This window comes from Caretta caretta, chromosome 14 (genome assembly GCF_965140235.1).
Source record: "Caretta caretta isolate rCarCar2 chromosome 14, rCarCar1.hap1, whole genome shotgun sequence".
NCBI classification, from domain to species: domain Eukaryota; kingdom Metazoa; phylum Chordata; order Testudines; family Cheloniidae; genus Caretta; species Caretta caretta.
Genome location: NC_134219.1, coordinates 15,617,110 through 15,632,889, shown reverse-complemented (window position 1 = coordinate 15,632,889; position 15,780 = coordinate 15,617,110). Strand labels below are relative to the sequence as shown.

At 50.4% G+C, this 15,780-nt stretch overlaps 2 protein-coding genes across 6 annotated transcripts in view; one reads left to right on the top strand and one right to left on the bottom strand.

The window, feature by feature from the left end:
* RECQL5 (RecQ like helicase 5) overlaps positions 1–12,230 on the top strand; it is a 58,594-nt gene extending 46,364 nt beyond the window's left edge. For all 5 annotated transcript variants that reach the window (XM_048819237.2, XM_075119270.1, XM_075119271.1 and 2 more), the window contains 11 exons: positions 526–625; positions 2,930–2,966; positions 4,195–4,253; positions 4,412–4,485; positions 5,108–5,201; positions 5,790–5,933; positions 7,773–8,449; positions 8,750–8,828; positions 9,902–10,150; positions 10,691–10,763; positions 10,905–12,230. In XM_048819237.2, the coding sequence (XP_048675194.2) occupies positions 526–625; positions 2,930–2,966; positions 4,195–4,253; positions 4,412–4,485; positions 5,108–5,201; positions 5,790–5,933; positions 7,773–8,449; positions 8,750–8,828; positions 9,902–10,150; positions 10,691–10,763; positions 10,905–11,005 (1,687 nt within the window). In that variant the 3' untranslated portion in view covers positions 11,006–12,230. The remainder of the gene's footprint in view (positions 1–525; positions 626–2,929; positions 2,967–4,194; positions 4,254–4,411; positions 4,486–5,107; positions 5,202–5,789; positions 5,934–7,772; positions 8,450–8,749; positions 8,829–9,901; positions 10,151–10,690; positions 10,764–10,904) is intronic.
* Positions 12,231–14,499: 2,269 nt separating this feature from the next.
* The window catches only part of MYO15B (myosin XVB), a 76,828-nt gene continuing 75,547 nt past the window's right edge, over positions 14,500–15,780 (bottom strand). Inside the window, exon 66 of the mRNA XM_048819236.2 lies at positions 14,500–15,034. Coding sequence (XP_048675193.2) covers positions 14,975–15,034 — 60 coding nt within the window. The 3' untranslated portion in view covers positions 14,500–14,974. The remainder of the gene's footprint in view (positions 15,035–15,780) is intronic.

Below are 15,780 nucleotides of genomic sequence, written 5' to 3'. Positions count from 1 at the left end.
GACTCCAAAGACAAAGGCTATTGCTTTAACATAAAAAGAACAGGCGGACTTGTGGCACCTTAGAGACTAAAATTTATCTGAGCATAAGCTTTTGTGAGCTACAGCTCACTTCAACAACTAAATTTGTTAGTCTCTACGGTGCCACAAGTACTCCTTTTCTTTTTGCGAATACAGACTAACACGGCTGCTACTCTGAAACCTGCTTTAACATAGGGCACTGCTTGCTACCTACTTCACTGATTTTGTGCTGCTTGGCTGTACCTTCTGTTCAAAGCTGTAGTGGTCACTGAGGACCCAGCTATGCCAACCTTACTCACTGTGTTGATTTTAGTGGACTCTTAGTTGAGGAAGTACTGCTCAACTTGATTAAGGGTGGCAGAACTGAGCTCTTAAGGTGTGTTCCTAAAAGTCAATTAGAAAACACCTTCCTGATGTGATTCAGGTTTTCTAAGGCCTTTAGACCAGCTATTGCTCCCTCTGCAAGAATTTGTATTCCTCTCCTAACTCTCCTGCCTTCTAATCCAGGTATGACGAAGAAAACCGTGGGAGTGGGGATGAAGCCAGTGAGGAAAATCGGAAACGGGAGTGGTACAACTTCTACAAAAAGCAGATGAATCTGCGTAAAGTGAGTTGACATCCCTTCTCTAAGAGATCCGAGGGCTTCTGGCCTCTGTGCAGTGTACCTGCCTCTACTGCAGACATAGCAGCTTCCTGTGACTAGCAGCAGGACGATCAATGGTGTAGTGATCACCCAGAAAGGCTTTATCGAATGGACATGTTGACAAATGAGAACCAGAAGTCTGTAAATCTGAGAGCTAGCATAGGCCTCTCTAGTTTTACTAAATTCAGATATACAGGCCTTGTCTCCAAACTCTGGACCAGATTCTCTCATGCCAGTTTTTCTGTGGAATGGGGTGCTCTGAGGAGGAAGACTCTCTACAGTTTCCTGAACTAATTTGTCCTGAAGCCATTCTGTCTGGGGGGTGTTTTCCACCTCCCACCTCAGTCCCTCTGATCTTCCTTGGAGCTGCACCAAAAGTCAGAGCCATCTGCTCAGATTCAGGAGCCACCTGACTATTCCTCCTGCTTCCTGGAAATGTTTCCATTAACATTCCACAGTGCAAAGTGACCTCCGCAGAAAACTTAGCGCAATCTGAGTCCTCTAAGGATTCCTCCAGAGGCTGGGGGTGCAGAGGGCTGGATGGTGAATGCATCTCCAGCTGGCCCTCCGACCGATTTGCAGATGGAGATCTCTCCATTGGTAAGGGGCAGAGTAGAGGGAGGATGTGCTATGAAGATTGTTGATGGCTCCTGTCCCTCTACAACTTATTGCATGGAAAAAGGTGAAGGATCTTGGGGAGTGATGGGATTCTTGTAAATGGAGACTGGCATAAAGGGAACTAGCTTGTTACATATAATAGATGGAACCTTTTTTGGAAAATAATTGTGCTGGGCCCTCTTCAAACTTCTCTCAAGGCCTGTAATTTTAAAACCCCAAAAGCTCAGGGTCTCTGATCAGTCCGCGGGGTTCAGATAATTGAGTGAATAGTAACTTTACATCCAGCTAGGTGATAAGTGTCTGATAAACTTGAAGCCTGCATTTCTGCTCCAGGAAGAAGTGGAAAGTACAGCAGCCTGTGTCTCTGCCCTGCAGGATAAACCCCAGCACAGACAGATAAAGAGAGGCTGCCAAGATAAAAAACAACAGTGCAGAGAAATGACACCATCTGTCCCTCATTCTTCCCCCTTCCCTCCCTCAACTCCTGTCCTCCATGTCCTGCCCCCACCCATCTCCCCACAGGGGATTTAATGACCGTTACTGGAGCAGGGGGATGAACTCGGAAACTCACCAGTAGACTTACCTATATTTAACCCTCTGAACCTCTAGCATCATAATGATAATACGTCATCCTCCTATGGAGCTTTTCAGCCCCAGATCTCAGTGCTTTAACACGAACGAATATAGCCTCACCCCACCACTGTGAGGACAGGTAAGCATTACTCTGGCCCATCTGCAGCATGGTGTAATAAGGCATGGAGAGGTTAAGTGACTAGCCCAAGGTGTCTCAGTGAGCAATGCCAGTGCTGGAAATAGAATCTAGCAGTCCTATCTCCTAGGGCTTGTCTACGCAAACAGCTAGTTCCCAACAAGCTGGGGTGTGAATCTGCCCCACACTAGCCTGCCACGGACTAACTAACTGTGTGGACCCTGCTGACATGCATTAACAGTTCATTGATGCGCTTTGATCTAGCCCTCTCTGAAATGGGATGAGCTCAGAGCACATTAATGAACTGCTAATGCATTGCAGCAGGGTCCCTGGGGACGTTTTCAGGCTAGTGCGGAGTAGATGCACATCCCAGCTTGCTGCAAACAAATTGTTCATGTAGACGCCCCATATAGTCTTCTGCTCTGACCATTAAACTGCATTTCCTACTAGCATCGCTGTTGCAGTACTGTGTCCGTATTGTCCTCGGCTCCGTAATGGTAGCTGTTGCTGCATCCACCCTTGCGCCTTGCTGCTGCTTGATCTGGTTTCTATAAATTGTTCCAACTGTTGCCTATACTACATGGGTTTGATCCCCCTTCCCGTTTCCCATTTATGTGAAGAAAATCTCCTTGATGTTATTTACGAGCTGGCCCCTGCCCTACTCTAGTCAAGGGGATCCTGTCTGCTTTAACATATCTAATATTTGACTGGCCTCAATCAGCCCCTCTGGCCTTTGCATTTCAACCCTTACCTGCTCCCCAGTCTCTTCTGTCCTTTTTGCTGCCTTTCCCACACCTCTATAATTTTGGCATCATCCTTCCTGGAAAAGGTGGTAGGAGCTGCGTATAGAGTCTCTCGTGTTCTCTGTAGTCCTTCATATATGTTGCTCATGATGGAAATGTTTGACCTCTCTCTCTCTCTCTCTCTCTCTTTTCCTGCAGGGCAAAGAACCAGAAAAAGACGACTTTGTCCCTCCAGGTAGATCTCTCCATTGCTTTATAGTTTTACCAGATGGTCTCGATCAGTGAGAGAGTTCCATGGGGAAGGGGAACACTGTGGTTCATAGATACTAAGGTCAGAAGGGACCATTATGATCATCTAGTCTGACCTCCTGCACAACGCAGGCCACAGAATCTCACCCACCCACTCCTGCGAAAAACCTGGTTGCCTTACGTAACATCAATATCTGGGAATAACAAAGAATGCAACTTAGTCCTCCCCTGTGGCTGGATGTTCCACAAAGAGGACACCGCTGAATCAACCCACGCTCCAACTGTTGGGCACCAGGACCAGAGCAGTGGGTCCCTGGCTGTGGAACTCCTTGCTAGAAGAGGTCGGTCTAAGCCCAAATCTGAGGTTGTTCAGATCAAGTTTAGATTGCATCTTTCTGATACAGCCTGCCCCAGAGGGACACCTTTTGATCTGGGCTTTCAGCCTCTCTAATTTTGTGCCACGTTTAAATATCCCAGTTCTGGCCACTGTGTCAAACCTGAGCACAGAATTCTTGCTACAGGCCAAAGGGGTGCCCTACAGCAATGGCTCTCAGCCTTTCAAGATTATTCTACCGCTCTAAAGAGTCTGATTTGTCTTGGGTTCCCTCAAGTTTCACCTCACTGAAAAACTTAGAAAATGAGACACACAAATGTCACAGCACACTGTTACTGACAAATTGCTGACTCTCATTTTTACCATATAACTATAAAATAAATCAGTTGGAATATAAATATTGTACTTACATTTCAGTGTATAGTCTATCGAGCAGTATAAACAAATGATTGTCTATGAAATTTTAGTTTGTACTGACTTACTAGTGCTTTTTATGGAGCCTCTTGTAAACCTAGGCAAATATATAGAGGAGTTGATATACCCCCTAGAAGATGGCTAAGTACCCCCAGGAGTACACGTACCCCTGGTTGAAACCCACTGCTCTACAGAATATGTTGCTCTGCTCAACTCCCCCCATTCCCCATCTCCCCCCGAATGAGGTTGTTTTTTCTGAGAATTGAAGGCCCTGAAAGGGGCTCGCTGGGACAGAGCTCTTTGACGAGCAGCAAGTCTTGTGCTTGTGACACAGACATATTCACCTCGGTGAACTCTAACCTCAGCTTCCTCCTGTTCTTGAACTTATCAAGACCGGTAAGAGTGGTGGGGTGGTATGGCAAGGAATGGTGGAGAGCATCTCTTTAAAACATCACTTCTCTGGTAGATGCAGGCTGCCCCCTGAAAGACGCCGCCAGCCGGAAAATCTCCAAACTCACGGTCAAGGTAAGGAAAGGCCTGCGTGAATTCACCCTCCTGCTAGTAATTTTCATCTGAGACAGGCCAGAGATGCTGCCTGCTCCTTCCTGTCCATTCAGGGGGTGGGGGAGAAAGGCAGTGTCATTCCTGCAAGAGGATCTCCTCTCTCTCTCCTTTGGTTTTAGGCCCGAGAACACTGCTTGAAGATGTTGGTAGAAGCTCTGAGCAGCAACCAGAAGGCAGCCCCGACAGAACATGGGTATTAAACAAGGCACAGGAAGGGGTAGAGAGAGGAGGTCTTGATAGCAGGGCTCTCCTTGCTCTGAGCAAGATCATTGTGTGCAATGATCATCCTTGTCAGTGAATCACCTCTGGGGCTCTGCGAGAAGCCTGACATGCAGTGCTCTTCCCTCCATCCCCATTCATATCTCCTTGCTGGGCCCCCCAGCTGAGTTCAGCTCCACAGAGCATCACCAAGCCCCCCTGAAAGTGTGCCGAGCCTCCTGGGTTCTAGTCCCACCAGCTCCATTTATGGTGATTCCAGGGCTTGCTGTTCCCCTTTGCCCCACCAGAGGGGGAGAGCGTATTACACAAAGTCCATGCAGACCCACACAAACCAGAGAATCTCCAGATGTGCAAGAGGAGAGAGTTGTGCTTTGAGGTAAATCTGCTATGCCCCGGCCAGGCACTAAAACGGCCCCTTGACCACCACCTCCAGTTTTTACACATTTAGGCTTAAATCCCAGCCCTCACCCAACCCAGACCCTGACCCCAAGGATGTGAATTCTTCACCCTTGCAGGAGACACTTCACCAACATGAGCACTCCTTTCTCAAGTGGAGAGCAGTGTCCTGCCTGAACTGACCCCAGTGTGTGTTGCAGGTCAGACCCTCCCGCCTGTGCCGTGGAGATGGAGTATGAGGCTTTCAGAACCAGCAAAATGTCCAACTTGTACAAGGCAAATGTGCTAAAGAAGGTAGGGTGCTTGGGGGGGGGGGGTGGAGGAGGGGCGGGGAGCCGCTCCCTCCCGTTCCTGGTGTCACCACTGCCTTAGCCCTTGAGCATGGTATGTGTTAGACTCAAGGGGCGTGTTCCCGCCGTGTGTTACAGCTCTTGCTCTGCCCTGCTTACCTCCCTCAGGCTGTTTCTTCCTGGCATCCCTTCCAGGAGGAGCGTTTATCTCACTAGATTCTCCCTCCCTGTTGGCTGCAGTCCAGCTGTTGATCAGAAATCCACCTGGGGCCCTTCCCATCTCAGTGAACATCCATGAAGTGCTGTAAAAAAACGTCTCCAGCCATTGGAGAGCAACCTAGCCTTAAAAATAAAAAGGGCGGGGGGTTGCCCCAACCACTCTGTGGTTGCACCATCATCACATGGTAGAAATATCCTGAGTTGGGCAAGGCAGTTGGCTCGAGCCATCCTGGGGTAATTCATGGCCGTAAGGCAGGAGCAGCCCTTGGTGGAGACCTGCTCTTTGCCAGTGAGGATTGCGATGCATGCTGAGGAAGAGGGAGACGTAAAGACTCCGCCATTGGGCAATGTTCTTCTTCTCTTCCAACCCAAGGTAGCGGAGATCAACAAAGCCTCGAAAGAAGGGGAGCTGTATCCAGCATCTGGGTCAGGAGCTGGTGGCGGTGGCGGCAGCCCCAGGACGAAGTCTGAACCCGCAGCTGAAGATGGCTTTCTCCCTGCATCCCAAATCTATTCGGTGAGTACAGGTGGCTGCTGCACGGAACGATGACGGGGATTGCAAAGCCTGTTGCTTGGAAGTACTATGGCTGTGTAAAATAGGACGTGCCCAGCTGGCTGTATGAAAACGCTGAACGTTTGATCTAGAAACCGGCCCAGGCAGGTTTTGGCTAGGCTGTAAAATGTGCTTGAGGTGAAGCTGGGCAAAGAGGAAAAGGTGACCGATGGGTTTGGGGGTATGGTTCTTTGCAAGGTTGTTGCTTAGTTTTGGCTGAGTGTTTGTGGTGGAACGTTTTCCCTCCCATCCTGCTCCTCCTGCACATGGTGCTCTTGTGGTGAGGATAGCTCGACCCCCTTGTCATGCTGGATCTCCTGCTTATCATAAACGTAATTTATTTTCAGACTGTATTTTGCCGAAGAGGCTCCCCTCCTATCTAACTTGTCATTGCTCAACCAAGCATGCTGCCCGTCCCCGTATTCTGGGGCTTCAGCTTTCCTCCACCCCTGTGCCCCTTACTGTGCAGTCATGGCTGCTCGGATGTGTCTGCTTCTGGTTTTAGACAGTGTGTGCTCCCTGAAAGGAGCGTGCTACAGAATGGCACCATCACAGCTGGCAGATCCAACACTTGACCTAGCAGTCATTGGCAGACTCCATTCAGCAACACTGGACTGGCTGGCTTAAGCTCTGTAGCTCGCTACCCATCGCTAATCCCTCTCCTCTCCCACTGCCAGGCCCAGCCCCGCGCGGTGGTGGATGAAAGCTGTTACCATCTGATGGCTTTTCATAGCTCTGTGAAGTGGGTTTGCTGGGCTCAGTACAGCGAACAAGTGCTCACGTTGCAAAAACCACTCTTGGTACTGCCTACACCTTTGTTGGCAGCCTCAGCAGAGAGGCTGCAGGAAGTCGGAGAGTGTAAGGCTGGACTGAACTATCCCTCAGCCAGGGGGGTGATTCCTCCAGGTCAGGGTGAAGCACTTTGGGAGGGGAAATACTTCCTGCTGCTTCCTGTGCTGTGGGGAGCTCAGCTGGCCAGGGCTGTGAACCTGGCTGCTTTCCCATTCGTTGGCAGCTCCTGCACATTGCTGTAAGCAAGGGCACATGGCTGGTGTGGTTCATGGATGACCCCAATACCTCTCTCTTGTGTCACAAGAGGGAGAGCGTGGCACCCAGCTGCCTGCAGTATGCCCCAGTGCAGCCCCTCTCCCAGCTCCTCCAGAGCCTCCTGCTGAGGTTCTGGCTGTGTTTGTCCCCCATCTCCTATATACCCATCCCATCCATGGCCCCATGATGTCTCATCAGCCTCCTCCTGGCTCTGGCCAAGATGGCCATCCATTCCAAGCTCAGCAGGGAGGTTCTCTGTGACTGGAGGGGTCTTCTTCCATCCCCTGGGCATTTCTTGCCTCTGGGCAGCATCCACTGATGTCTTGGTCTCCTTTGCAGAGCAGTGGGCATTGTCCGGTGTTCTCTGCTCGGTGTGCCCATCCAGTTCCCTTGTTTTGCACCTTTGTCCTCCAGTTTTATCATTGTTTGGCTCCAGGGAATCACTTCTTTTCTGGGTCATGTGGCCCCTACTTCAATTGAGGGTGCAGGCCGTTAGGCTGGTGGCTCTGCCTACTGCCTCCTTGAACTCTGACAGACAGTACCTTTCACCAGCCATAAATTCACAAGTCAAAATTAAGCCATCTCCATTGACTTCTGAATAACCCTCCTGTGACAAACCATGTGCACGTAATGGAAGGAACCAAGTCTCCATTTCATGTGTCCCGGGGGGGCGTGTAAACAGGGAGACAACTTCCTTGGCAATGCCTTTGTAACCCTCTAATCCCCTCCCTCTGTCTCCTTCCCTTCTCTTTGTAGTTTAAACCCAAGCGGATAGGAGCTGGGTTTCGAAAGAGTTCCAGCTTGTTCCAGACTGCGGCCGAACTGCTGAAGACAAAGGAGGAGAGTGATGCGACGCCTGTGGAGAGGGAAGTAGATAGTCCAAATGGGCAAGGTGATCGCGAATGTGATTCAGAAATGGCCGGAGTCTCTGCTGTCAAGAGCAAAGACAGGGTGGCCAAAGTAGTACACAAAAGTGCTGTGGAAGCAGTGCAGGCCCATGACAAGAAGGGACAGCAACCTAGTCCAGATGCAGATGCCTCCCTGTGGGATAGCCCTACCAAGAAGGCAAAGCTCACCAAGAAGCAACAGCTGCTAGCAGAAGCAGCCAGAAAAGAATCCCAGAACATTTCCAAATTCTTCTCTCTCACCAAAGCTGGACTTAAAACCTCAGGATGTGTCACAGTAGAGGAAGACGATTGTCCTGTGAGTGAGCTAGCTCAGTCTCTTTCTCAAAGAGAATGTCAGGAGAAAGAGGAACCTCAGGAAAATGAAGATGTCTCAGGAGGCGCTATGGCCGGGCAACCCCAGATGGAAGCCCATGAGTCAAGGAAGATGAAGGAAGCACTGACTGAGAGAAGTCAGGACTTGGAGTCAAAACACGACCCTGGATCTGAAGCCACACAAGCAGGATTAGATGGTCAGACAAAACCAAGGTGAGAGCTCCTGAGGTCCTGCCCCATTCTTTCCTGCTTTGCCCAGTCCATCCCACAGTGGTGTCTCGTTAGCTAATTACACAGGCAGCCCTTTGTGCTGCATTGATGGAGAGCTGCCATGATAGTATTTAATCAGTGTTATAACTGAGCTGGTCTGGGCAGGGCGTCTCGTTCACGCTTTACTGCAATCTCTGCCACTCGCTAAATATCAGCCTGGTGAAGTCTTCATCTCATAGCAAGTCCCTGTTGTTGAATAATCAAACCAGAAGAAATTATCTTGTTCTTTCCCTCCATCCTCAGCTGTGATGAGGCTGGTATAGAAATCGAAACAACCTGCACAGGGGAACGTCAAGGCAGGAAGAGGCCAGAATCAGATGAGGTGAGACCTTCCTGAATTTCATTTTCCTCACCTCGGTCTGCTCAGCTTTGTGCCCAGCTTCTCTCTGGAAATGCCATGCCTGGTGTAAACCTCACCTGGCAATATCAGTTATCCAGGTGTAGTCCAGTCCCCACCCCAGCAGAGAGCAGCAATATGGTCTGTGTGGGAGCCTGCACTAGGCCTGGGATCTAGGCCCGGCTCTGCCACTGATGCCCAGCGTGACTCAGGCAAGGCACTTGTGGCCTGGTTCTCGGAGGTGCTGAGCACCCACAGCTCTGACTGAAATCTGTGGAAGTTGCGGGTGCTCAGCACATCTGGCAGTCGGGCCCATCACCTCTGTGTCACCTTCCTCCTCTGAGAGATGTAGACAGTGATACCTACCTGGTAATTACCATTGCCCAATGAAAGTGCGGTGCTGACCCCTCCGTTACAGATAGCAAAGTGATGCTTTATCAGTTGACGGCAGCAGCCAAAGCTGACCCTATGGACCAGTCAGTACTGGGTGGTCACGTAGCAAGGGCAGAGCTCCCTGACTTGCAGCCCCAGCCCAGGGTTTGACATCTGTGACCGCCCCGAGACCTGGCTCTCTTGGCTGCAGCACCATCCCCATGCTTGGGGTGAATTTGAGTGGGGCACTAACTGTTTAACTCAAAAGCAGAGCGAATTGCCCTTGTGGATCTATTCAAGGCCTGGTTTCCTGCAGAGTCTAGCTAGGTTCACCCCAAGGGGTTTTCCCAGTGGGTATTCAAGAAGATTTCCCCATCCCTCTTTCCTCCAAGCACTTAGACACAGCAATTTCTGGGGAGGTGAATCCCACAGGATTTCTTCTAAGGCCCCTTTCCTGTGTGACAGGAACAGCGGGGCTGCTGAGATTAATGCCTCGAGTACCTTCCCCGTGACTAGCCCAGGGCCGGCCTCCAGGGGACTGAGCTGGCTAAATGTTTTCCTGCATGAAATTCTCTATGGGAGCAGCTTGCTGGGTAGCATGGGGATGTTTCTGCCTCACATGGCAGCTTGGGCCTAAGAGTCTGAAACTGCTGCGTGAACGGCTGCTCCTCTTCGCGCTGGTCTAGGATCTGGAGAGCCCTGTGACGAAGAGGCTGCGGGCGGCAGCATCTTCCATCCTGTCACAACCAGAGGGCAAAGGCATGGGCCCAGTGAAGAAGAAGGTGACTTTTGATCCGAGTTTGTCACAGGTTGATAAAGAAGGAACTACCAAGACCATCCAGCCAGCGACCAAAGGCGTGTCCCTTAAAGAGACAGCAGATATTGTCGTCAAATACTTGACCCCTTTCTACAAGGGTGGTAAATTTGCTTCCAAGGTAGGGCACAGACAACAGCTTTCTCCATCAGGAGGAGACCAGAGCTGTGTCTCCTAAGGCCATTTGGGACATGGGGTGAGGGGTGCATGATGCTGTTGGGTGTTCATATTTAACCACAGGGTCTTGCTGCTACTTGGTGGTAGGGTGTGTCCCCACCTGCCTTAGTGACCCAAGAAGTGAGACCTGTTCTGGAGAGGAGTGGTGGGTGGTGACTGCAGTTCCTGACTGCCACGGTGCTACGGGGATCACACTGAGCTGGGAACTGAAAGCAGATTCAGCCCTTGGCTGTTTCTACCCTGAGTGGCTCAGGGCAGGGACTCTCTCTTACTCCACATATGTACAGTGCCTAGCACAACGGGACTCCGAGCTCACTTGTGAACATTAAGCACTACTGTAATACAAATAACAATTGTTTCTGTTCTGGCCCGATGGGGCTAGAGGCTGTGTAGAGGCATGCAAACCTACACAGATTGTGTGATGAGAGGGTGACTGCAGCCATGGGTAATCTTCGCTCTGCGCTTTGATTTCTCTACGCTGCAGGAACTGTTCAAGGGATTTGCCCGACACCTCTCCCACTTACTGACTGAGGAGAAGAATCCTGTCCGCAAGGCTGGTGAGTTGCCACCTGGGGGATGTGACTGTGGGGTGGTGTCATGTAGACAGCTGGGGATATACTGGTGCTAAATGGCCTGGGCTGGGGGGGCTGTAGACTCTGCCAGAGTCTCCTCAAAGGGGATGTCCCCTCTCTTTGCAGTGAAAGAAGAAGCACAGAGACTCATCAAGGAGTTTTTCAAAACCCGAGTCAGGTGTGAAAATGAGACAGACTGGCAAGCGCTGCCCAGCTCGGAAACATGATGCCGGTTCTCCAGCTATTTCCATTCCCGGCTGCAGTCAGTGGAATTGAAGGCTCACGGAGACGTGGGAGTTTTCCATTCATGTTGCTGCTTGTTCTCCACGGCATCTGTGCCATGAGTGTGGCCTTGAGAACATCTCTAGGGAGGTGATCCCTGGGAATTTGTCTGTGGAGCTCCTCTGGTGCCTAAGGGACGATGAAGTCCTTCAACAGCCCTTGCTAAGAGGTCTGGTGTGTGTCAAGGCTGCATAGCTCTGTGGCCTCTCTCAGCTGGGCTGTGGTGCATCCTGCTGCTGGCTGAGAAGGGCTTAGAATTGCAGACTCTGATTCCAAGTTGGGTGTGAATCCTGCTTTTCCCCCCAAGTGTCTCTGAGCCTCCCTCTCACCCCCCCCCCCTTGTCTTTTTATTTAAATGTTACCAATAGAAGCCTTACACTGAAAACACATTCAAATGCCCACGCTTTGCTCAGGGTTTGTATGATGGGAGCTGATGGTTAAGTTCCTAGACTGGATAGTTTATTTTGAAAAAATGTTTAGGTTTAGACGATGGGACGTGCAGCGTCTCCTTTCCCAAAGCTGGGGACCCCCTGCAGGCTTTATTTAAAAAAAAACAAAAAAACTCACACCCTGAATTTTGGTTTTACTCTGGCCAACTCTGTGTGTTCTTTAACTGGCATGGGCATTAGTGCCTTAGCCTGGACAGACTGGAGGCTCTCTTGTCGTCGTCCCCCACCCCCCATTGGTTGTGCGTTATAAGGGGGCAGCACCAAAGTTGATGCACTTCCCTAGTATTTGCTTATAGCCCCCTGATGCCATATCCCCTCACTGTGCCTAAACTAGGGACTTAGGACAGAGGAGGCTGCTGCTGGTACAGCCAATTACCCCCCCCCCTTCCGGTGCTGTGACACTCGTAGACCCAGTAGCTGTGGTGCATCTGCCGCTATATTTATGCGAGAGCCTGAACTGGAGGGAGTCAGTGAGTCATAACATGACCCTAGTGTGCCCAGGATTGTTTTTTACATGTAGTTTTTGCGGGGCTCTGCCTTGGCTCTCTGCCTAGAGAAGATACTGGCCTTGCTGGCATTAGTCCTGCTGCAGGATCAACCTGCAATCTCAGAAGCCAGGAATGGAACAGTCTTCTGAATAGCTTGTACTCGGGGAAACTGGGCTTTTATATGTTACCGAAGGGTGCATGGTAAACTGACAATAAACTGAACGTCACAGTTACGATGGGCTCTCTTTGCCTAGTTCCTGCTGTTTCATTACATGGGATGTGCTCAGCAGCTCCTGGTTACCTTACTGAGCACACACGGAGCATTGCACTGTGAACGCCTGGGTAACAGCAGAGTCACTTGTCCCTTGAACAACCAACTGATGAACTGAATGTTAGGAGCTGGTGGCGAGGAATGGGCAATAGTGTTTGGAACGCCCAATTCTTCTCTTCCCTTAGAAGTAATTAGCTGCTAGCTGGAATCTCTGTGCAGACCTCTTTAAGAGCCAGCCTCCATTGGCAGCTAGCCTGAATTTCCAGCAGCTCTAGCTCCAGTTAGTTTTTGAGGGGCGGTGTAGGACAGACAATGAGTGAGCTGTGCATTGTGTGTCAGATATTTCTGCTTTTACCTGGGCCCTTGCTGCTTGAGCTGCAGCAGCATGCGGGACTTGGCTAAGTAGTGGCTTTCAACACCCCGATGCTCCAGAACTGCGTGGTCGCATGGCAGCCTTTTGTGCTGCAGTAAGGGAAGTACTTTACATGCTGTTATTATTGTGCACTAGCATCTTTCAGAAGCGGCCATAAAATCATCTGGCCTCTGCTTTGCATTGCCATTAAAAATCCCCTGGAACTCTTCCCGGGAGTAGAGGATTGCCTTCCTGTGCTTAGCCAAGACTTCCCAGCACTGGGGTTGTTGTGTTGTCTACCTACCTTTAGCGCTCAGAGGTACTCGGTCCGTAGCTTGTCAGTCCGTGGGATCCTGGTGGTTTGCTTTTGTTCCGTGTTATGTACCTCCCATGAGAGCTGAAAGGGGTAGGAGAATCTGCCTCCTTCCATGCTGACTAGTGGGTCCAGCCGGGAAACACATAGGGCACCCCCTGGGGTGCGTGAGGGGGATTAATAGGTTTCTCACAAGAGAACTGGCAAAGGGCGTTAGACCCTCTGCTGTCAATTGCAGTGTTTCTCTTCCTCACAGTGCCCTGGGAGAAGGGAGGGTGGGGCCAGTTTCAGTTAGAGCTGTCTCCTGCCTGTGTAGGTGACAGAGAATGTACAGGCAACAAATCTAAAGCAGCTGGGGCCAATTCAAAGGTGAAGGTTGAATTGTCCTGATGGTTTTGTTTTTGTTTCAGCTAATGGTTAATGTTATACTTTATACTGTGCTATATTTAATAGTGAATGTTATACGTTGCTTAGGGAGAGGGCCAGCCAACAGAACTCCTGGCTTCTAGTCCCAGCTCTGTTACATAATGAAGCAGAAAGCCATTTAAGCCCTCTGACAGAGCAGTGGATCCTCTTAGCACATGGGCTGCTGGGGACAGAACGACCCTGCACTATAGCACTCTCCAGATGAGGCTCTCTTTCCTAACCCTTCCTTCCTTCCCACCCTGCAAGAGGTTGTCATGCCCCTGGCAAACAGCTGGAGCATGGGCAGCTAGAGTGCAAGATTCGTTCATGGCTCAAAGTGGGAGCCATCAGCACTAGCAAGGAAGGCCTTTTAGCCTCTGTGCCCATGTAGTCATTGGAGTTAGTTACAGTGTGGACACTTGGCTCCCAGGAACTGCTGCCTTCCCCAATTCACATCACATTATCCCCAGTGAATTCCTAGTGGGGAGCCAATGTTCACGCATCAAGCATCGAGGCTGGCTTTCAACAGCCGGCCCAAGGGGCCGTGTTCATTCCCAACCTGCTCGTGCTTTTCAAACCCCCCCAGAAGTGCCCCTGAGCCCCCACTAACAGAACAGCCTCTTTGCCTAGTGCACATGGAAGCCAACGGTTTTATTTTCATAGCTCCAAAAACTGGAAGGAAGCGAGACTTTAATAATGTATTGTTATTAAATATTTCATTGATTTTTTTTTTTCCCCCACAGTAGTGTAAACACCTCTCCCCCAGCTGGAGATGTATAGTAATAAAATAAATTAAGGATTTATTTTTACATTCTGATTTTTTTCCCCCCCTCTGTTAGGGAGGGCAATTTGTATCTTAGTTCGCTGGGCAAGTAGTCATTTAAATATACAGCGGTATGGTCAGACGGAGGTCTTTAGAAGGAAAAAGAAACAGACTGTCAGTAAGAAATTGAGTAGCAGTCAACGTTCTTACCATTGGCACACATGGTAATTGCACATTAACACTCACTGACCTGCTCTGTGATAACTGGTGGCAGTTCTTTGACATTAAGATAAGAGGTGCTCTCAGGAACTTAATGCCAGCAAATGGAGTCGTATCACAGCCCTTTCTTTTCCTTGGTGATGGAAAATCTCTGGCAAGTAAGTACCAGACTCCCCTGCTGCTGCCGTCATGTGTGAGTTTATTGTTTGTGCAAAAAAGGACTGCAGTATCTTGTGTCCCTGGGCTGCCCCTCCCCACCTGCTTGTCGCAGTTTGTGAAAGATCAGGGCCTTGTTCCATTGTGTGCTCTGCTCTGGCTGGGGAGACCGTGCAGCTCCAAAGGACGCTGTGAATGGGCGTGACGTGCGAACCAAGCCTGGGGCAGAAAGGGATGAGGAGCAGCACTATGGTGGAGGTTCAGGTTCTGGCGCGTGGTGGTGCAGAAGTAAGGTGACCAAACAGCTTGGACGACAGCCTGTCAAGGCAGTGGCAGCCTTGGAAAGCAGGAGAGGGGAGTGTGCTGGAGAACAAGGTGGCTGGAGAACAGGATGGTGGATGGGGCTTGCCCTGCCACAGGCCAGAGTGAGGGGTGCTTGATAAGCTGTTCAAGCTGAGGAGAGCCTTGTTCTGCTTAGCTGTCTTCCAGCCTGGGTCTCTAGGGCTGAGATTCTCCCTCCTGCATGATGACTGTGATCGTATGGTACAGTTCCTTGGCCTGTCAAGGTTACAGCCCAGTAGAAGTAATTCCCTGTTTACCCTGAACACCACAGCCCCGCCCCGTCCCGTCCCCTTCACTTCCTCACCTCTGCTAAGGTGGAAATTTGACACCAACAGAGGCTACATCCAGCCACCTACCTCTGCTAAACCAGCAGGGCTGGACTTAAACCCCAGGCCTTCTCTTGGCAAAGCAACTGCTGCTGTTTTGCAGGGGGTGTGTGGAACCATTTTAACCCTTTCCAGAGGCCCCCTGCAATGCCACTTCCCTTAGGTAAAATCATATTGCCACCTGTGATCTCTCTCTTAAAGATCTTGCCCAGTACTTCAGAACCAACATGTAACCCAGGTGACAAGAGAAACGCTTAGACCCTGGTCGCTGGCTATAAATCTTAAGGGATTTGTTTATTCCACTATAACCGGGGGAGGCAGGGAATGGCTGTTCTGTGCTGCTGCAAGAACGGGGACATTCACTGAATCACTACAAGGTTGGTAGCTGAATGAGGGGTCCTAATTCTAGCCTTCCAAAAAGTGAAACTTCAGGCTTGTCTTGGGGGGAGCCCTGAGTAGCTGGGGCACTCCAGCGACTCTGCACTCTCCCCCTGTGTGGATACACTTCAGCGTGCTAAGCTCGTACTGTGGACTACGAGTATCCACACAGGGAGACGGTGCAGAGTCGCTGGGGCACTTCAAATTCATCCCTTCGCTTCCTCTGTACTCTGTAGGGTGTAAGTGGCAGCTCAGGCA